Source organism: Caretta caretta, chromosome 15 (assembly GCF_965140235.1).
Source record: "Caretta caretta isolate rCarCar2 chromosome 15, rCarCar1.hap1, whole genome shotgun sequence".
NCBI lineage: Eukaryota > Metazoa > Chordata > Testudines > Cheloniidae > Caretta > Caretta caretta.
The window spans coordinates 25,002,136-25,024,908 of record NC_134220.1 but is presented as its reverse complement, the minus strand read 5'-3'; the positions used below and the strand labels follow the sequence as shown (position 1 = coordinate 25,024,908).

Genomic DNA, 22,773 nt, shown 5'->3' with positions numbered 1-22,773 from the left:
CCTGGGGCAGATGTGCCATTGCACACAGCAGGACAAATTCTTTCTTCTGCCCCCAGCACATTTCCACCCCATCATCCTTTTTAGAGTGGATCTCTGCATGAGTGGTTGGAGCTAGTAGTGAGGATGTGATGGTATGAGATGACAGATGGCACCTTTTCCCTTTGCCTGTGTAATGCTCCTTCTTATTTACCATTGAGTGTGGTGGTTCTTACAGGCTAGAGCTCTGTTGTGCTGTACAAACATCAAATACATGTCCTTGCCCCAAAGAGCTTAAGATCAGGTTTTAAAGGTATTTAGGGGTTGATTCACTCAATGTTGCGGTTCCTATGAGTGTTAGGAGCCTAGGAGAGTTAGGCTCCTAAATCACCTAGGTGTTGCAGTGTTGAATGGAGCAATGCCTAAATATCCTTGCAAATCTGGACCTTAATGTCTAGCTGCTTCTCTCTGCTCCATGTAAGGAAGCCGAATGTCTGGACTTCATTGCAGAGATGCCATTCATTGGATCAGGCTAACGTTTTGCAGAGGAGGCCTCTTGTTAGGAGAGACCGAATGCACTGAAAGCACCAGTTATAACAAGCAACCATGACCCACGTCTCAGGTGAATGCTTCACAAGTCAGAGGTTGCAGCTGGAAACATTTGGGGTGGGGGCGGAAATTCAAAATTACTGTCAAAAGCATTCTCTCTAATTTTAAATGTAATTGGTTAATCTCATTTTATTTGCCTTATTGCTCCTAAGTTTATGAAACTCTTGGGGCCCAGCTCTGCTCGCAGTTACACCAGGAGTACATCCGCTGGCTGTGGTGAAGTTACTCTGGATTTATCCCACCTGCAGCTGCCTGCCCTATTGCCTAGACTTGCCTCTGGAAAGCTGTATACAAAGAAGGGAGAAATCGTGTTCGACCATTGTCCCAATGACCCACGGCTGGCAGCTGCCTGTGGCCCATCCCCCAGGCCAGCTCAGGGCAGCGACGGGCTGCTAGGTGCCCTCTTGCTCCCTGGGCCAGCTGCCCATGCTGTGCATAGCAATGAGGAAGGGAGAGCAGCCTCTGTGGGACTGCAACATCCCTCCCAGGTGTGTGGGAGGGGAGTGGGTGGGAAGGGGCAGAGCCTTGGCTTCACCCCCACAACACACTGGCTAGCACAGCTGTGCTGGTTCACTGGAGGATGTGTCCTGTGCCAGGAATAAGGTTGGCCCAAGGTCTGTCCTCCTGGGGCAAGGGGAAACCGGGAAGCAGCCTCAGTCTGCTCCTGGGGCGGGTGCTATATATATATATGCTGCCCTTCATGTGGGGCTTGTAGCAAAGCCACAGTCAACCACTGTGATATTGCAAATCAGATCAAACTCATCTCTGCAATATTTATGGCAGAAATGCTCCATTCAGTTTTCCTTTATGCTGCAGGGACTTCCAGCAAATCAGCGTTCTGGGCTGTGCATTACAACACTGCAAAGACGGACACGCTTTTGCCATCCGCACTGTGTCTGATAAACACTCATACTTAGTGTGGAGCAGATAAATACATCTGGCAGCTCTTCCAAATCTCCTATCTATCCCCTGCCCATGCACGTGCACAGACATATGGAGTTTGCTACTTGGACTTGCATGAGAGTCAAAAAGCTGTCAAGCAGCGCTCACATTTAATGCCACTCATCATCATCAGTTGGTCTCCAAATAAAACAGGCCACATAGCCAAGCAAAATGCTTTGGAAGATATTTTTCCACTGGATGTACATCCAAAATAAACACAGAAGAATCTGTTACTCCAAGCACTTCTCCGAGATCATTCTAATTCAGATCAGTAGTAAACCACCAATCTGCACAAAACTGCGGGTGACTGATGAAAACTCAAGTCAACTTATTGTCACAGGTTTCCCGGAGCTCATTGTTCTCCATCATGTTTAGCCTATGAGGGAGAGCACCCTGCTTGCACATGCTAAGCCAAAAATCCTTGCTAGTCTTCACACGTTTTCACTGCTAACAGATACATCACATAGAGCCCTGAGGAATCCAGCAATTTGGGCTCACTGGGTTTGTGCAAGCCCTTTTTTTTTTTTTTTGCTTCGGATCTCTGGCTCCCTTCCTGTGCCAGTTATGGCTGTATCTAGGGCTCACAGCTTTTGTCTTTTATAGTCAAGCAACAACCCCACCCCCAAGTCATTGCTAAATCCTCTCCCCTGCATAAAGTGGGAAGTGGAGCATGACTGGGAGAAATTCTTCCTTCTCCTTAGGTTGTGGAGGAGCAGGAGCTGCTGCCCTGAGGCTACTACAGTAGGTTCTCTTGCACCTCTGCTTCATGGAGAACAATAGCCAGCAGGTCTACAAAGCAGCCAATCCATCGTCCTTGACTCGTATTCTGCCCAGGCCTGCCTCCCTGTCACGAGGTTCACTCACCACTGGGCACCTCCTTGTGGCTGGGTTCGGGGATTAGCTCCACTCAGGTCTGAAACCCCCTTCCTTGCACAGTGCCCGGCCCCCCTTCCCCCCCACTCCTTGGGACTCAGGTGCTCCCTTTCTGTGGCTTGGCCTTCCAACCAGGTCACTGTAGTTTTCCCCTCCAGGGTATCAAAATCTCTCAGGACTAACTGTCTCAGGCAGTCTTCAGTGCCATTGCCCAGACCATGCCAATTCCCCAGTGGCTGGCAGGGGAACTCGGGCCCACCCACTACTCCGGGTTCCAGTCCAGGGACTCTCTGCTCCAGCAACCACAGTTTGCCCAATCCCAGATCCTATTGCTGTTTCTCTGGGCTCTTTCCTATTGTCCTGTCTCCTGACCTATCCTGGGTTACCACGAAAGCCTCCTCTGCTCCCTGTGGCTACTTCACCCTCTCCCAGGTTCTTGCCATAGTTTGTATTCCCAGACAGGATCCAGGGTTTATTCTAGGGGTGCATTCTCTCCTCGCCTCTCCTCCCTAAAGCACGACTGCAGAGTTCCTCCCTGCAGCCCCCTCTTATCACCAACTTCTTCTCTTTATGCCTTGCCCAGCAACTTCCCCAGCTGGGCATCAGCAGCATTAGACTTTCTCAGCCCTGACTTTCTTCCAGTGCAGACTATCACAGCAGTAATTGGCCCTAGTCAGGCCCAGTCATGTGTCCCCAAAGCTTTCGGTACATGGATGTGTAGGGAAACCCAGCCATATCCCTTCCCTGTGCCACGGCAATGCACTATTTCTGCAGACGTGGCCTCCTATTGCTAGATTTAGGAGCTCTCCATTTTCTATCCCTTCTCTGTGCTGTAGGAATGAACCAGCTCCGCTGCAGGCAGGGCCCTCCCATGGCTGTGAAGCAGGATTTGCTCCTCCAACCGTAGCTGAGCCAAACCCAGAGTTTTGCCTGGGTTTGGGTCCAAACCACAGTTAATGTCGATGGATTCCACCCAAAGGGTCCAGATCACTCAAAGCTCAAGCCAGGCTCACACAAGACTTGGCCCAGGGTTTACAAACAAGAGTCCTCTGTCCCCAGCAGATGTTTGGGTGAACCTGGCTCACGTTTCAAGTCTGCAACAAAATTTATGAAATGTTCACACAGCTCCAGGAACCCACAAATGGCCAATGCCAAAGTGAATAATGGACCCCAGGCTTGGGGTCGGGGTTTTTTTTGGTTGGCAACCCCTTTGTTTTAATGTACTAAACTCTGTGGTTAAATAACATTCTGGTTTGTAGGAAAACTTGCCTCCAGCCAGCTGCTTGCCTGATGGATTTCATAAGTCAGTGCACAGCTCTGCACCGCTCGCCATGTCTATGTGACCTGCTGTGATAACCATGCTAAGTAGTGAGAGCTGGGCAAATTTAGCACTGGGGTAAGCATGCAAAACTCCACTGACTTCAATGGAGTCCCACCTGGTTCGAATAGTGGTGAGTTTGGCCCAGTGTGCCCTAGTTGTATGTTCTTTTTGCTAAGCAGACGGTATCTCAGAGTCTAAGGGTATATCTTCGCTGGAGGTGTAATTGCCATCGTGGGTAACCTTCCCTGTGCTAGTTCTGATTGAATTGGCATGCTAAAAATAACAGTGTAGCTGTGACTGCGTGGGCTAGCTGCCCTGACTATGATCCCGTCTGAGACTGTAGGTATGTACTCGGACAGCTGGCCTCTCCCACTGCCCATGCACTACAATGTTTGGAGTGCTAGCTCGTTCAACGCTAGCAGAGGTACATCTACCTGAGCTGGAAATTACATCCCCTAAAGTAACAGACATACCCTAAAGTCAGAATCATCCACTGGTCCAGTTCCTGTCCCAGAGTGCACTGGGTCTTAATGCAAGCCACTTCTCTGTTTACTCTGAGGACTCTGAGTTGCGTACTCACCAGAGCATCTCTGCTGTTCTGAGCTAGGCTGGTGAATGGTTGGGTTGGAAGGATGGCATGGCAGACAAAGGTACATGATGATGCTCAGACAGCAGATGTTCTCAGCACGTTCAGGCTTATTCCTTGCTCTAAGACCTCTTTGGCTTTGTTTCCTCTACAAAAATGCTTGGTTGCTTTTTAACAGCTCGTCCAAGAGATGGGGAAAAAGAAGATGGGGATTCGGGGCTCTCTCTCAGGCACCTGTATACTATCCTTACACAGATGCTTCTTAGCTGGGTGGCATTCCACTGACCATGGGCATAAAACAACTACAAAGCAAATACCGCATCCACATCATCTCGCCTTCAGCAGGGACTGTGAAGGACCCCAGAGAAACACAGAAGGCGAAAACCTCTGACTGACATGGCTGTGTTCTTGTTGGCCGTCCTTTGTGTTCTGGAGGTGACCACAATGTGCTGGGCAGTGTCCCCACACACAGTCCCTGTCCCAGAAAGCTTATACTGTGTTGGCTGCTTGTTGTTTGGTATAATAGGTATACAGGACCTGGGGGAAGATAGCTGCAGTATGTTGTGAATGGTGGGACTTGTTTTGAAGACTCAACCCACTGGTGGTCTCACTTCCCAGGGGCCAATGTGGCAGCAGGATACTTGAAAGAATTGAGCTGTTTTCCCAAACCGCCTGCTCTTGCTGAGGATGCATCCTTCTGCTAACAGGCCTTCCATTTTGGTGGCTTTCTTCTGCCCTAAAAGCTTTCAAATGTCTGTATTGTATCATATATTGTAGCCTGAGTCTTTGCCCGTTACTCTCTCCTGACATTTTAGAAGCAGTAAATCTGATCTCACTTGATAACCTCCCAAGGGTACAGCACAGAAAGCAGACAGCTCAGTCTTCCAGCATTTGGAAGCTGGGAATCTAAATGCGAATGCCATGGTGCACATGAATCCTGTAATGGTTATCATCATGATGTATCACAAAGGGATGTAGTCTCTTTGCAGGTTGTGTGCCACCTGGACTGATCTCTAACAGTCTGGCTGGACATTCAGTCTATGTCCATTATTGATGATCTTATCATGCCCCTGAAGCTTTTGGAGACCACATGATCGACCACGTAGCAGCATTCCTTAGTAAGTATGTTCATAGTTCTTCGGTCTTTCATCTTAATAACATGTCCATACCAAGAAAGCTGACAAAACTGCACCAGTGCCAATGGAGGTAGTTGCTAGGTTTGGCTGTGAATATCTTCACTGCTGATTTTATCCTGCCCCTTAATATGGAGCAGCTGTGTTACAGGTCTCATCGAGCGCCCCCTCTTGGCCACTTACCTGTGCGGGGAGAAGCAGCGATGGGATCCTGGGGGCTTTAGCCTCCGGAGTCTGAACAGAGCCCAGGAATGGTCTCTATTTTAGGGTCTCTGGGGACCCTCAGGGTACAAATCTCCCATCTGGCACACCTTCCTCTGAGCTTAGACTACACGGCCCACTGCCCAGTCCTTGGAACCAGTGCTGGCCCCTCAGACACTCCATGTAGATTAAATACACCCTGTCCCAGAACTCCACCCAAAGGAGAGGCGCTGACATACATCTAGAGTCGGGGAGACAGGGTCAGAGGCTTCCTTGCGGCCACATAGCCTAAATTTCACCTGGAAATTGTCATTTCCATGAGAAGGGAGGTGCAGCTCCCAGCAAGAACTTGGGTTCGCACTCAACCCCTTTCAGTTACGGAGCAGGGAAAGGTAGAAAAAGACAGCTGGGTTTTAATCTGCTCTCAGTCACTCCCAGGGAGATCTGGAGTAACTCCATTGACCACATTTATGCTGGCATAAGGGAGATCAGAATTAGGCCCAATAGTAAGGGAGGAACAACCTGGGACGTGTCTTCCAAAGTGCAGCAAATATTTTGCTTGTCAGGATCCAACCTGTGTGTGTAACTCAAGGCTGCAGTAACCATGAAGTTGATTTTTTTCCCCCCAACAGCCCGTACGAAGGCAAGGAAAGCAGGTTTATCGAGAGAGCCTGTTCCTAATGGTCTGACACCAAGTCCACTATTTTTCTTGGCTTGGGGAGCTGAATGGTTACCTTGATTGAAAGTAGTTTCCAATGCACGTTTCAGACAGCAAGGCAGACTGCCACTATGTGGCTCTCATAGGATCGGTTACACAGAATTTCAGAGAAGTCTTTTTCTCTCCCTCCCAAAACAAACAATCCCTCCTGCCCCCCAAGCCCCCAACAAGCCTTGTTTTGCTCGATGTGGCAAGGTAAATATGGCTCCTTTCGTGAGCTGCTGAGAGGGGGAGTTTCATTTCGGGGTGACGACGCTGTGCAGAGTCACCTCCCGCTGCTCGCCACGCTGACGAAAAGGTTAATGAAACAGAGCAGGCGTTTCACCGGAGGGAATACTAAAAATGAGGGAGAGAGCCGCCGTTAATGATAACCAGAGCTGCGCGCCTCAGCCTCTGCCACACCGGCTTTCAAATATCTCCCTCGCACGTTGTATAGCATCCAAGGAATACCAGGAAATTGCAATTGTTAGACTGGCCAGAGAGTGGATTTCATTTGAATTGTTTGAGCCTCTTTGTCACAACCTTTATTTCCACCACCCTGCCTACCCAAAACAATAATATCTTTATATAGTGCCTTCCATCTTGAGACATCCCAAAGCACGATACACGCTCCTCCTACACTGAAACACAGTAGCTGCTTTCTGCAGCGTTTCTTGCAAGTTTCACTGAGGCCTTCTCTACGTGCAAAGTTGCAAGGAAATCAGTTTAAAACCCAATTTAGTTAAACTGGTACAAACCACTGTGTAGACATTCAATGGTTTCCACCTGGTTTATATCAATTTAGTTTAAGTCAATTCCTTACTAATTTAAGCTGCATCAATATAAACCAGGTGGAAATCCACTGAAGACGGACCACAAAGGGGTTTGCGCTGGTTCAGTTGAATGGAGTTAGATAAATCACAAGAGCTGCAGCAGCTGGTCCTAGCACTGTCTGAGACAGGATGGATCACTGGTCCCAGGGAAAGCAGCAGCTATTTAGCCGTTCTCAGCAACAGGATACAATTGGTTTAGTGCCGTGGGACTAGAGTTAGGCACAACGTAGTCGCCCAAATTAGAACGTGGCCCGAAAACCTGGGCTAATATCCCTGGTTTTGAAAAAGTTTCTGGGAATCTTTAATGACATCAAGTGGCCCAGTCCTTGGTTTTACATATCATCGGAAATACTGTAGCTCCAGAAGCAGCGGGCCCCCTCAGCACCATGGTGAGTCTAGGCGTCATTCCTGATCCAGAGGGAAGAGATCTGTTCTAATGAATCACCTAAACCACTTTCTGTAGCACATGTTAACAGCCCCTAGCTCCATGCTGGAGCTGTGGGGGGCACCGGTTCATTACTGACTCAAAAGAAAAGAGCCCCACCAACTGAATCACTAATAGCCTGGTTTTCAGAGATCCCAAAGAAGTCAGTGAGAGCGACGAGGGCTCAGCAGCTCAGAAAATGAGGCTACAGCCAGGTACGACACTGGTTAGCTAGTGCGGTCCTGCCTGCAATGGGGGGTTGGATAAAGAACAGGAATGAGATGCAATGGATCACCGGCATTCTGAGCTGCCCTTCCTCTCTGCAATGGTTGTATGCAAGCAGCCAAAGTGGGTCAAGATAGCATCAGTGTCATTGATTTTGACACGGTCTCCCACAGTATTCTTGTCAGCAAGTTAAAGAAGTATGGGCTGGATGAATGCACTATAAGGTGGGTAGAAAGTTGGCTAGATTGTCGGGCTCAACGGGTAGTGATCAATGGCTCCATGTCTAGTTGGCAGCCGGTATCAAGTGGAGTGCCCCAAGGGTCGGTCCTGGGGCCGGTTTTGTTCAATATCTTCATAAATGATCTGGAGGATGGTGTGGATTGCACTCTCAGCAAATTTGCGGATGATACTAAACTGGGAGGAGTGGTAGATACGCTGGAGGGCAGGGATAGGATACAGAGGGACCTAGACAAATTGGAGGATTGGGCCAAAAGAAATGTGATGAGGTTCAATAAGCATAAGTGCAGGGTCCTGCACTTAGAACGGAAGAACCCAATGCACAGCTACAGACTAGGGACCGAATGGCTAGGCAGCAGTTCTACGGAAAAGGACCTAGGGGTGACAGTGGACGAGAAGCTGGATATGAGTCAGCAGTGTGCCCTTGTTGCCAAGAAGGCCAATGGCATTTTGGGATGTATAAGTAGGGGCATAGCGAGCAGATCGAGGGACATGATCGTCCCCCTCTATTCGACATTGGTGAGGCCTCATCTGGAGTACTGTGTCCAGTTTTGGGCCCCACACTACAAGAAGGATGTGGATAAATTGGAAAGAGTCCAGTGAAGGGCAACAAAAATGATTAGGGGTCTGGAACACATGACTTATGAGGAGAGGCTGAGGGAACTGGGATTGTTTAGTCTGCGGAAGAGAAGAATGAGGGGGGATTTGATAGCTGCTTTCAACTACCTGAGAGGTGATTCCAGAGAGGATGGTTCTAGACTATTCTCGGTGGTGGAAGAGGACAGGACAAGGAGTAATGGTCTCAAGTTGCAGTGGGGGAGGTTTAGGTTGGATATTAGGAAAAACTTTTTCACTAGGAGGGTGGTGAAACACTGGAATGCGTTGCCTAGGGAGGTGGTGGAATCTCCTTCCTGAGAAGTTTTTAAGGTCAGGCTTGACAAAGCCCTGGCTGGGATGATTTAATTGGGGATGGGTCCTGCTTTTGAGCAGGGGGTTGGACTAGATGACCTCCTGAGGTCCCTTCCAACCCTGATATTCTATGATTCTATGATGGGAGACTAGATATGGCAGGTCCCTAATCAATCCCTGCAGCAGGGCCAATAGCACCCTGAGGGCAGAAGCATTGTAAGCAGTGGGATTCTCACTCTGCTGTTTTCTTGCAGACATTGCAAGCCCATTATTAAAATGGATCCTCCCCTCTTGAAGCTTCATCCTTCCTGGACAGGAATAGGAACTTCCCAGAGTCCTGCTTATCAGGCTGGTTCTCTCACAGTTCTGAGCATTGAAGAGGGGGAGATGTGGTCAGGCCCCTATGCAGTCAGAGCTGGGAAGAGAGCGAAAGGGGTGGGCGGGTGGGTGAACAAGGAAAGAACTGAGCATTGAGAGAGAGAAGGGGGGTAAGAGCGAGGGAAAGGAGGGGAATGGTAGAGAGAAGCCAGGAGTGAGCGGGTGGGGAGAGGAACGAGTGACGTGACGCATCTGTAATGCTTCACATTGTCAAGGCACAGAACAAATTAATCGCGGGTCTGAACACATTCCCATTGTCCTCAGTGGAAGCAGAGTCAGGCCTTGTGTTCACAACACCCTGGAAAGGTGGGTCCAGATCCACTCCTCTTTGGCCATTATACTAGGACAGTGGGGTAGAGGAGAGCGGGGCGATGGGGCGGGGAGACAGAGGAGAAAAGGGGGCGAGTAACAAAAAGCAACAGGGCGGGGGAAGAGAGAGCAAGGAGCTGAAACGAACAGGGTATCTCCTCTCCCACAGCTGCATGAAACCCTGCAGGATTCGTTTAAAGGGTGCATGTGTCACCTGACTAATTCCCTTTGGCTTTGCTATAGAGCAACCTGACTCATCTCTAATTCAGACATGAGGTTTCTGAGGAATAAAAAAGGACCATCAAGTCCCTGGAGCAACAGTGAAATCCTCTACCATTGGGGGATGGGTGTATTCCTTCCCAGGCTTGCTGATGGTCATGATGCACATGGACAGAGATTCTGTCTATTGTAGCCTCCCCAGTGTAAGTGCCCGTGACAGTCTTATTGTCTAATTTTCCCCCCCGCAACTCTCATTAAATGGTGCCTAGAGTTCCTGCCTCTTTATGGGACCATGCATTCCAACTGTGCACTGCACGGAGCAATAACTGGGGTGAAACAGGGAGGGGAGTCTCGTAGATTAGCATTTCTGGACCTCTCAAAGTAGAGCTGCCAGAAATTTTTTGTCTACACCTTTCACTGAAAAATCAAGGTCGACTGAAACATTTCTTAAATTTGTTTAGATGTTGGCAAATTGTTTCCATCAAAAAACCCCAAACAACCCCCCCCAACCCTTTAAAAAATCCTGAAGATCTAGAAATACGTTATTTTGAAACAAAATGTTTTGATTTTTTGGGTCAAAAAGACATTTTGTTTCAAGATTTCCTCTACTTTTATGATCAAATGGTTAAAAAGGCCTGAAATACAAATTAAACAATTCATTTCAGCTGGAATGTCATGTTTTATCTGACCCCAAACAATTTTTAAATATTTTTTGATTAACCAAAAAATTTTTTAAAAAAATCAATCAGTTTTTCGGTCAACCGAAAACGATTCCTCCTCCTCCCCCATGATTTTTTTGGAACTGCCGGTGAACCAAAAGATCAGTTATTCGCACAGCTCTACACCCAAGTAATACCTTTTCACTAAGAAATAGCCTGACTGCCCTATTGCGGAGGGTGGTTATAGAAGATGCAATTGGCTTTGATCCTGAGCTGCAGTCTGAGAGGACTGAGGACAGCTCAGCAGGGAGAGGTGCAAATGTGACTTTATGCCACCTCTGCATGGCCCGTGTCGCAGGCCAGTTGCCTCTGGAACCAATGGGCTGTTGTGGCCATAATAGTACATACGGTAGATCTGTGCATGTGGGGATCACAGAGGCACCAGCCAGCATAGTTGAGTTTTGCACTGAATAGCTAGATAGTTAATTTAAAGAATGCCACTTATGGGCCCATGAGCATTGTTCATGAGTTAGCAGGTTCAATACAGTTGTTGTAATGCACCGAATCATCTTGAATCTAACTCTTAGCAGCTGGTCCAGCAGCCAGTGATCACTGGAGCATAAGGACGCCCCGACCACTCCCCCTTCCTCCACCCATGTCTCTTGCCCTGGCTGCCAAATGGGGACATAGCATCGAAGTCCTTAGCCAGGCCTATTGCACACAGTGTTCTGTTTATTCTGGGGGGAAGATTTCTCTGCAGCCAGTTAAATCGGCGTTAGATCCCAGGCTCTGGGATGTTATACTGTACCTATCAGAACTGGAGCAGTGTTTTTCCCCCCAATCCCTTTGGAGTATAACACAGTCCTTTCTCCTGGCATTGAGACATTCTGTAGTTTAAAGAATTCCAGTGTGTCTAACAGGGCTCTTGCCAAGCAGCCAGATAAATGAGAAACGAGGAGTTTGGAGGGCAGGGCAGAGACAAGCATCAAATCTTTTTTTAGAAGGTCCCTCAGGAATTTGTTTTCCTGCTATTTTTAAGTGGAATGGGCTAGAGTTTCATTGCAGGAAATAGTTCTTCTCCTTTTCACCCCACCCCCTTTTTCCACAGTGCAGTGGAGGAGCAATTCTCTGGCCGCCTTGGGTTTCAGAGAGACCAGCATTCAAACTGGAACCAGAGCATGTTATTTGGAGCCAGGGATGTACAATGAGCTGAGATGCTGATTTTGCCAAAGACAACCAGGTGGCACCCAATGGAAAAAAACTAAACAGCGTGGCAGGAACAAAACCTTGGGGAAGAGTCCATGCTCCCGGCCCCCTGGCCCCTCCCTTATGACACTCACTTTTAAAGGGTTCTGGTACTTTCTCAGCAGGGTTTCTCATGACACCCTAAGGGTTGGGAGCATTAACCTGGAGGTGACCCCCTTCCTGCACCCCCCCCATTTCCCTCTCTGAAAGCCTCCCCCATCTCCCCACCTTAGCAACACTGTGACAAACCCCTAGGGCCAGAGTCCCGTTGACGTTGTCCAGCTGCAAAAGGGGATGGGCAGAGAGCACACACGGAGCATTCCCTCTGCCCACCTAGTGCACCTGAAGCCATAATCCAGCTGAGGAATGTGAGCAAACCTTATGCCCCTCCTCCTCCAGATCCATTTCTGCCAGGAATCACCTCTACTTTATGTTGGTGGCTGCAGGTGGGATTTGCAAAAGAGCCCAGGTTTCAGCCTAACTCTGCACGTGTTGACATCAATGGGAATTTTACCAAAGATTTCTCTGGACAGCAGAGTTAGGCCAATCCTGAGTGCTTTTGAAAATCTCACCCCAACTGTCTCTCCCCTTTACCTGTGCTCTTGCCTTTTCACTCTTCCCTCACAAAGCCAAATCTACACGAGACAATTGTACCAATTTAGCTAATTCAACTGGTGCAATCCCCTTGTATGGCTGCTTGAAACCAAAACAACAGGAGGTTTTTTAAGAACAGGTTAGATAAACACCTAGCAGGGACAGTCTAGATAATACTCAGTGCAGGGGACTGGACTAGATGACCTACTGAGGTCCCTTCCAGTGCTACACTTCTATAATTCTAGTCATTGACACCAGCTGGGGATCTGGCCCTGTGAGTTTACACAATGGGATGTTCTCAAAACCAGCTCAATTTAAGCCAATATGAAATGGAATGTTAATTTTGAACAGATATTTGGGGTTTTACTCTGTGTTTGTCCAAAAATCCTCTTGCATGCTACATTTGTGCTGGTCACCACAAAGGTGCCGGTTTCCAATTTTCCCCAGGGGTGCTCAATCCCTGCTCAGCTCCAGGCCCCACCCCCACTCCACCCCAACCCTTCCCCCAAACTCCCACCCCACTTCTTCCTGCCCAGTTCCACCCCCTCCCGCAAGCTTGCCTGGTCTCCCGCTCCTCCCTTTCCCTCCCAGCACCTCCTGAATGCTGGAACAGCTGATCCACGACAGGTGAAAGGCGATGGGAAGGAGGGGGGGGAGTTGATCGGCAGGTCTGCTGGCAGGCAGGTGGGGGGAGGGAAGGAGGAGAGCTTGGCTGCCGGAGGGTGCTAGACACCCACAAATTTTTTTCCCTGTGGGTCACCATCTTCCATGGCAGAGAAGGGGGCATTTCAGGGGAGCTCTGTATACACGGGGCCAAATCTTAAAGACTTGCAAGAAGCGCAAGATATGCAGGATGATGCGATAAGGAGGTTTTGTGGGTCAGATCAGAGTTTGCCAAACAAATCCAGCTGGTGGAAGGATGATGTGATCAGAACAGAGAGCGAGAGCGCAAGCGCAGCTGGGGAACTGACCACAGCAATCTTGGAGGAGGAGAAGAAACTTCCTCAGCACCCCAGTCCTCCTCAGCACTTTCACTGCAAGCCTCCCAGATTGTGAGTTACGGCCATCCCTCCTCCTTCCCTCCCTTAGCTCCTGGATGGACAGTCTGTCTCTGGGACATGATCTCAGCTATGGCCAGTGCACACAGGGTCCCATCCTCTGCAGCCCTCAGGCTGTACCACTGCAGGCTGATGGCATCTAAAAGGGAGAAGGCAGACCTGTCACCGGGGGCAACGGGTTTCTTTGGGTTCATTCCCCTTTTGCCCCACTCAGGGGGCTGTGCAGGCCATTGAAAACCTGCACACTGTGCCCGACTTGAACTCCTCACAAGTAAGAGCAGGTAAGTCATTGGTTCCCAGTCACCAGTACACAGAGCGTTACAGGTGCCCTGGAAAGCCTTGGAAAGTAATGCTCAGTGTACTGGTGACTGGGAACCAATGGCTTAGATGCTTTCACCTAATGCTCTAGGTTCCCCCTCCTACCTCCAAGACAAGACTCTGAGTGGCCCTTGTGCAGAGCCCTCCCCTCCTTGCACAACCCAGAGAGGTTCTAGGCAGAATGCCAGGCCCAGAAGTATAGGGTCTGCTCCAGCCACACTTCCCTGAGCACACAAAGGGGGTGGGAAAGGGGCGTGGCCAGGGCCCTGTCCCCACACTGGCCAGTGAATCTGACTGGCTGGGCCAAAGATACAGCAGCCAAGGTGCCTGGGAGCTCTGTGAGGCAGCCTGGCTACCATTGTTCCCTCTAGGACAGTGCAGCTCCGTGCCACCCCCAGGCTAAAAGGCACAACCAAGCCCTTAATGATTGACTCACGTTCTCCGATACTTATCTCCCCAACTTGTGCTCATGCCCTATTATCCTTTGCTGGAGCAAAGCAATCCAGCACACACTGCTCCCAGCTCCTCTGAGACAGAACATACTCACACACATGAATGGGGGGCCCACAGACCCAGTACAGGAAGCCAGAACAGAGGCTGGAAGCCAAGCTCATCATTAAAGGAAGGGAAGAGAGGAAGCTGCTGGCGAGAGAGCTGAGGAGGTAGCTGGCTGAGGATGCCTGAGCTTAGTTCAAATATTAGTCTTTTGTAAATAAAGCTCATGAGTTTGGCCCAGGCTGTATCCCCTGGCAGCAGAGGTGGACCCTGAAACGTAAGCACTTACACAGTGCCAAAGTCAGGGAAAAATCACCCTAAAAAGCTGCAGAGCACTAAGTGATCCAGCTTGTACTATAAAAACAAGGACTAAATCCTTGGAGCCTGGTTCCTCCTCTACATAGTCCTTGAGTCATAGGAGTTTAACAAATGTGGTAAAAGGAACAAACACACACAGGTTATTTCATCACTGGTTACCAGCTGCTGACAATGCAGACAGGGGCTATCCTGCAGTCCTTGCACACCCCGCACTCCAGCTCCCTCCCGGGGGAACTCTGCACATGTCAAACTGCAACATCAGCCCAGGGGATGCTGCTAGGTCAGGTGTTTTTCACATGGTGAGAAATATGTTGTTTTGGTATATTGAACTGACCTAAAATATTTCAAGTCAGTTCAACATTAAACTGAATTTCTCTGTTAAGGTGCATTGTTTCATGGGACTTGTAGTTTGGGTGCCCGATTCTTTCATTCTCCCCTATGGGCCAGGCTCCCTTGCTGGCCTACATCTCCCATCAGGCACCTGCAGTCCTGTGACTCCCAAATATGCACCACATCACTCTGTCAGAGGGAAGACTACATTGCATCATGGGAGAGGTCTGGCTAGGGATTCCAGCCCATAGGAGAGAAAGGAGATCTGAACTATGACTCCCATGAAGCGATATGCCACAACACAGAAACGCAATTTAATTTTGAATGGACCCTAAAAACATTTTAGGTTAGTTCAACATCCTCAATATTCTGATTCAGGTCAAACTGGCCCAAACAAAAATATTTCATTTTCGTTTTCCTGACAAATTCGAACAAGTGCTACAAAATCAAAATTTTCTCCCAGACAGGAGAGAGACAAGAATTAGAGCAAGCACATGGCAAGGTTTTGACAGAAGGGTGATTCTGATCCTAAAATGAATGCAGACTTAGTTCAGAGAAATAAGGCCTCTGTTCTCATTGTATTTCAGAGAGCGGCTGGTATGTAAATATCTTTCAGCTGCTTGTTGAAATAATTTCCTACCCATAACAAAATAATGGCAGCAGAATGTTAACATTTTGCCTTGCAAAATTTTTTTTTTTGTTTGAATACTCTCGAGCTGGTTCCTTACTCCCATCCATCATGACACTGACGGGCTCATTTTTTCCCTAGTTGTTGTAGAACTGGTCTTTTAGGTTTCGTGACGTTGATCTTGGCTCAGGGCACACAGCCCACATGTGTTTTTCTAGGCCTTGCCATTTGACTGAGAAAAATTGCATTTTAACTTCATTCCCCCAGCTGCTACTGTCAAGTTAAAAAGCAACCGCGTATCTGGTGCCTGCAAATGCACATGACCCTTTACCTCTGGGTACTGAATGCTGAAAAGCCGCTATGAAGTTAAAAAGCTTCGAGGAAGAATTTCTTCTGTTTGTTCATACTCTCTAGGGCAGCGTAGTGCAAACCGATGAGGCAGTTTAAATACAATTATTGTCTGTGAGTAAGTCCCTGAACATTCCAAAGCTTCCTAACCGCGAGAGCTCCTTTAGATCCAGGACTCTATTCAAGACAGCACTTGCCTCACATTCTGAAAGTTAGGCACCTACTTTAACTACCTGTCTGAATCAGGGCCTTAACGAGAGCATAATTAAGGCTACGGTTTTGGCACAGACTTTTTTAGTGCATTTCAGGGCAGAGGTGTGAGAGAAAAAATAAGTCACAGAAAGGTCACCAAATAATGTATTTTTTGCTACGTGAATGTATGCAAGAGTATAGTGGAGGTTCTGATGGGGTGCTCCACTCACCACTGGATGGCGCCTCCTCCTGGCCATTCTGGGGATTAGCTCTGCCAGGCCCATGCCCCTTCCAGTGGTTACACTCCGCCACTCTCTTGGCCTGCAGCTCCTTTCTTACTCCATGAACTGCAGCCTCCCCTTGTGACCTGGCTCTCCGGCCAGGTCACAGTGTGGTTCCCCGTTCATGTGTGTGTGTGTGGAGGGGTGGGGGGTGTGGGGTGTGGGGGGGTGGCGTTTGTGTATCAAAGTTCCTGCTCACCAGTAGTCTCAGGCAGTCCTCCTATTCACTGCCCCAGGTGCCACTTCCTCAGTGGCTGGCAGGGGAACCTGGGCCCATCCTGTACTCTGGGTTCTGGCTCAGGGGCCCTCTAAACAGCAGCCAAGGTGTGGTTGCCACCTGCACCTTGCAGCCTTTCCCTGAGCCTTTTCCTTACCTCTTAGCCCTCCTCATTCCTCTGGGTTTGCCAGCCTCACAGCTCCCTCCTCCCAGGAGTGGGCTACTTGTCCTTATAGCCCCCCAAATACACCTCCCTTCTCCCAAAGACTGACTGCAGACTACCTCCCTGCAGCCTCCTCTGCTTCCAATTTCCTGTCTTCATACAAGCCCTGCCTGTTCCCACACAGGTGAGCTTCCCCTAATTAGGGATTTCCTCCCAGGCTTAATCCTCCCAGATTGCAGCCTAATGGGCTGATTGGGCCCACTTGGCCCAAATTCAGCTCTGGCTGGGCCAGTACCCCCCATCACAGGAGTGCTGAAAGCTGAGGCCTGGAGGAAAGGGCTCGAAGAGCAAGCCCACTCCTCATTCACCCTCCAGCAGTAGGTCCCATCCCACAGGACTGGGTCAGCCTCCCTGCTTTGGGTGTTGCAACCTAGCACAAAGGGTCACAGACACAGCACCATTTGGTCTGGCTCATCCACCGTCTATCTCCATCTACAGAGGGGCAGATGGGCCAACCTTGAGTGGAGCTGATTAATAAATGGGCCTCTCGTTTCCCCCACATCAAGTTGAATCATTTAGTCTACGCAGTTTGTGCCTAAGGTTAAATGAAAAGTATTTGCATGTTGAATGCATAGAGAATGGGTGCCATGGACAACATGCCAGTAGTAAGTCACCATGGCATTCCCAGAAGCAATGGGTTCAGAGTTCAGATACAGTCCTGACAAGCCACCATATGCTTAGATGCTTTTGCCAAAACTTATCCAAACAACTTGATTCTACAGAATTTGACTAGAAATTTTAGGAATAAATATATTTAGTCATCTGTTTCTGAACAAGTTAGAAATACAACTGCCAGCATTGTATTTCCTGAGGTATTTTGGCACTTCCAATTCTGCTCTTAGACAGAACCCAGAAGTACAGAAAGAATGACAATTAGATATGGGTCCAGTTGAAAACACTGGATCTAGACTTCATTGAACTGAAGACCTGGGGATATTTGTAGCTGGATCCAGACTTCACAGCTCACCTCCATGTCCAGTGTAAATGAAAAAAAAACAAAGTAACCAACAATTTTAGAACCTTCAGATAGATTCGGTTCTCACACTAGACAATGATCTGGAAGAAAGGGGCTTCCTGAATGTTTCTGAATTGGCTCCTCCATCTGTAAACATGTTACACGTTGTCATAGTATCTTTTCAGTTCCTCATAACTTCTCAAGGAAAAAAACTTCTTGGCTAATACTTCTCATGTTTGCTCAGTTGGGATGGTGAGAGAATGTACAGAAACAAACCCAAACCAATAGTTTGGAACTGAGCGCACTAAGCTTTCAATACTGACCTAGAAGGAATTAAAAATTAAGCAGAAGGTTTTTAAAAATCTAATTTGCTTTTTGTCAGTTGTGTTTATTATTCGAATTTCATGCAGCTTGGACAATGGAACAGACCAGCTCTGTTTCAGGCCTGTATCTATTCAGCATAGCCATCTAATTTCATAGATTTTAGGATGAGAAGGGACCACTATGATCAGCTAGTCTGACTTCCTGCATAACATAGATCCTGGAATTTCATCCAGTAATTCCTGCATCATGCTGGTAACTTCTGTCTGAACTAGAGCACCTGTTCTAGAAAGACATCCAATCTTGATCTAAAAGAGTTCAAGTGATGGAAAATCCACCACACTGTTCTGTTCCCGTTTTTCAGGAGGCAGCTGAAAATTCAGAAGCACTTGACATTGGTAAATTCGTAAGGATAATATAAGAAACCTGATTTATTCCACAGGCAATCCCTTTAAGGGGAAGACTTTTAGTATATTAAGGGTGAATTTATCCAAGTTAATCATACTTTGCAGGTACATAGTGTTAGCATTTGATATTTTTCAAAACTCTACACACACCTTAACTAATTAACCATCACTCAGGCACAGCTCCCAGTGAACCAGGCTCTGATTCAGCAAGATATATGGGTCTGGTTTCAATGTTCAAGAAGCCCAAGGGACCCCGAATAATGGATTCACGGCTTTCAGTGGTATTGCCTACAACCCAGATAGAAGGTTGGCTGAGTCTGTTCTAGCACCCAACCCTGCTCCCACTTTAAATGGGGTTAACCTTTAAAATAAATAGGTAAGTAAGTTGATAAAGCAGATTTGGCATCACAAAGTCATTTTATAAATTTGTATCTATTTCAAATTATTTCTGTTAAAAAACCCCTGAGAAAATCAAAATGGTTTGATTCCAAGTGACTTTTCATGCCAAGTTTTCCTTTAATTTACAAAAAATTCAAATATTCAAAATTATTCAAAATCAAAACAAAATTTCTTTTTACTTTCTGACTTACTGAAAGTTTTGACAAATTGTATTTTTGGTTTGACCCGAAACAAAGATTTTTTGATTTTTCGGGATTTGCAATAAACCAAAAGGTTATCCTCTCAGCATTCCTCCCAGTGAGAGTTATATCCCCAGCTTGAGTGGGAGCAGGAGCGCAGGTCCTTATTTTGATGTGTTCCGGTTTGTTATGAAAGAGGAGACACTGCTCCAGATACTGTTTTGTGTCAGTGTCTCCATTCATTTTTCCACTCTGTTCCCCATTTTCATCTTAAATTACTTATGAGCCTGGGAATTGTTCACAAGCATTAGAAGGGCCAATTTATTAAAACAACATGCGTAAGAAATTTATGTCAATACTGCTGTAAAATACCATTTCAATACCGTACTTCTCTAAATATTCACCTGACTCCAAAAGGGGCGAGGGTAGGGAGAAAACGGCTGTCTTCAAATATGCAACGCACGCTTATAAAAGGATATCAGTAAATACAAATCTGGATTGTCTTCTTGGAGTTGCCAGAATGTATATATAATAGGCTATACTTTGGAAACCATACCTGCCACCTGGGAATAGGGTTAAGACTGCTAGAGAATTGCATTACAAACTACTTAACCCAATTAAGCTGCAATGAGAAATTCCAGTGGGTTCATGAATTAAGGCGGGCAATGAACAACAATGTATGGGTTGCTTTTATTAGGACCAAACTCTCGGTCAAGTGACTTTTGCTGAGAGACCCCAGAGAAGTGAATCGCAGATATAAAACAGTGATGAAAATATAACTAGGACAGAATGAAGTTGGAGCAAGTTCTGTCTTTGCTACTGACTCATTTAATCTCTTTGGGACTCAGGTTTCCCGCCTCTCTATCAAGGATACTGTGGACACAACCAAGACACCTTCCTCTATATTGACAGAGCTTCAGATGAAAAGCCCTGTAGAAATGCAAAACACTATGCACCAGAGTTATTTCTGTGTGGGACTGTTTGAAGCTGAAGGAAAACATTGAGCAAGATGGCTAAGAGCAAACATGTCCCAATGTGCAGCTGTCTAAGTACTTACACGGCCTTGGTGATAGATACACAGAGCTAATATGTCCTGACTTCTATGCAGCCTACATACTATATACCATAACAACTTATATCTGAGATCCCAGCTCCACACCACCCCACTCCACCCTCATCCCAAAAAACTCCCTTGGGAATTTGGGAAAACAGGTGCATCTTGCAGCACATAAAGGTACCCAAACCCATGCTCTTGGGCACCAAGGTTGGAAGTGATATCTGAACTTTTAAGATGGCCATCTGACTTCAGAACGACAGGAAATTCCCATAAAAATAACATCCAAACAGTTGTATTTTCACCACAGGGTGGCCACTCTATCCATAAAGAAACCAAAGGAGAGATTGTGTCTGGCAATACTGAAATACACTCTTAAAAAAGGGGTGGTGAATTTTGCACTCGTGAAAATGCTATACTGACAGCCCTGGAGATTGAAGTCCTCTGTTCTCTACAGAACAGGTGCAGCCTAAGCAGTGGTGTTGCAAACTATCCCCTGCTCCCATCCCAACTGTAACCTGCAGGCATCTCTAGGGTGTAAACAGGTGGCTCACTCTCCAAAGCATGATTATCCTTTTGCTTCCCCGCAGAGCATGCCAACAAAGGACCCAGTTCTGACAGTAGCAGCAGTGGCCTTTCCGGATGTGGACAACCCGAGCTTTTGCTAAGAGTTCCACCAGCTAAGAGATCCACTGGCCAAATTCAACTGAGCCACCAAGCAGCTATTACACAGTAGCACTGTTTGCTCCCTTCTGACCTGGACTGTACTCAGTCCAGCAACTCTGAGGTTCAGTAACTCTGGCTCACTATCCTGCAACCAAGGCAATATTCAGGCTGTAAACCAAACAACCCCACTGAACTAACATGCAGGTGGTGGCTGTTCAAGAGAATTTAACCAAGGTTATCCTAAATTGGTAGGATCTGACCCTGATGCCTCGCTGTTCATGACAGAGATTAGACTATGCCTCTGCATTCACCTACTACTGCCATCTTCACGATGAAATGGAAACTTTCAAACTGTTTCATAGGCTCTTTACTTCTAACAACTGACAGATTCTTCTGTAGCGCAAGCGGTAGAGAGGCCTGTGGTTTTAGAGTTGGGGGAAGGCAGGGAACATCTAGGTTCTATCCCTGCTGACATGCTGGAGATCAGAGTTGACAGATGTTGCAGCAAAGTGACAAGTACAAAATCCTAGGCAGGTATGGATTAGTTGCACTGTTATGTGTGGTGTTAGATTTTACCGAGGGTTGGAGTGAGCGTTTTTAGAGGAGTTGTCAGGATGTAGGCCAGAATTCATTACCCTTGTAACCAAAATGCCAATCTCCACCCACAAACAGATGTAGCAGAGACTGAGTTTATAAAAAGGTGAGTGACTTACCAGATGTTGTGTGTGATGGCTTTGGTAGGAAGTCCATGGATCATTAGTTAAACAGTGATTCTCCTGAGGAGGCAAAAACAAAGAGGTGAAAAGAAGAAAAACACTCCCCCAAGCCAGAAGACAATTACGAAGACGCATTGTTTTAAAATCAAAGAGGAAACAGAATATGTTGGAACATGTAAGGAATGAAGCAAATACAGACTGTTGGGGTGTTCAGGCTAGAGCATGTCCATCTTTTTCCAAGGCGGGTTGAATGAAAAATAATTTATAAGGACAACAGAATTATTACTGATGTGTAAAGAGAAAGTCTCAGCAGCGTGTTGATAGACGTTTAACTATGGGGAAACCAGCTCCATTCCAGGTGGAGGTCACCAAGGACCAAACTAATTTCCAGGGTGTTTGAAAGGAGGTGCTAGGAGACACTCCCAGGTCAGGACTCTAGGATGCAGCAAGACCTAGCCAGCTCAGTTTCCCTGCCTCACCAGGAACCTGCCGTCTTCCCCTGGCCTGTGCTGGTGATGGGCCACACGTCTCACTGCTTCCAATGCCCAGGTCCTTCGTTGGGCTGGAAGCCAGCTGAGGTGAAACGACACAGGAGGAGAGGTTAAAGGTGGAGGGGAACCAGCATGGAGTCCAGATTAGCTCCATCCAGGGACATGGGATGGGTGGACAAGAGAGAATGTGACTCGGTCGTGCTCCTGTGGTGCGATGGGTTACCCAAGTGATTGGCGGAGAACTCTGGAGGGGGTCTTGCACTGGGGGATGGAAGGGGCCGGGAGCAGTATTTTAACAGAGCTGAAGACTGGAGGATGAAGTACAGGACATACTCTTCTCCAGAGCTCTAAGGGTTAAGAGCCATAGGGAATAAACCAAGCGAAGGAAGGAGACAGAAGGAAGGAGACGGCGTGCAGTAAATCAGAGGGAGTCTCCCAGGAAGCGAGCTCTGATGCTCCTCTCCCCTCTCCCCAGCCAGAGCCAAGGACCAGCAAAGCCAAACAAACAAGTTTCTTAACATTTTGCTTCAGCTTTGGCCTGTGGGGGCCTCCCTGCACCCTCTAAAGTAGCTTGCAGTTGCTGAACTCCTTAAAACAAAAATTTGGCCTGGAGAGAGAGCTACAGATCCCAGGATGCAACCCTCGGTATCGATGGAGGGGTACAGTCATATATTAGAAGTGGTTACTGTCTGCTCGATTATACATAAGTTAGGTGCAGGCTCTGGGGAAGCTGCCAACAAGGCCTTCAGCGGGGGCAACTTTATTTTGCTTGAACTAGAGAAACTGATTATTTAGAGACTGCATACA

General features: G+C 47.6%; 1 protein-coding gene across 1 annotated transcript in view; it reads right to left on the bottom strand.

Moving 5' to 3' along the window:
* The window catches only part of CCDC92 (coiled-coil domain containing 92), an 85,818-nt gene extending 64,299 nt beyond the window's left edge, over positions 1-21,519 (bottom strand). The window contains exon 1 of the mRNA XM_075120030.1: positions 21,473-21,519. Within this exon, the coding sequence (XP_074976131.1) occupies positions 21,473-21,516 (44 nt within the window). The 5' untranslated portion in view covers positions 21,517-21,519. The remainder of the gene's footprint in view (positions 1-21,472) is intronic.
* Positions 21,520-22,773: the final 1,254 nt, after the last annotated feature.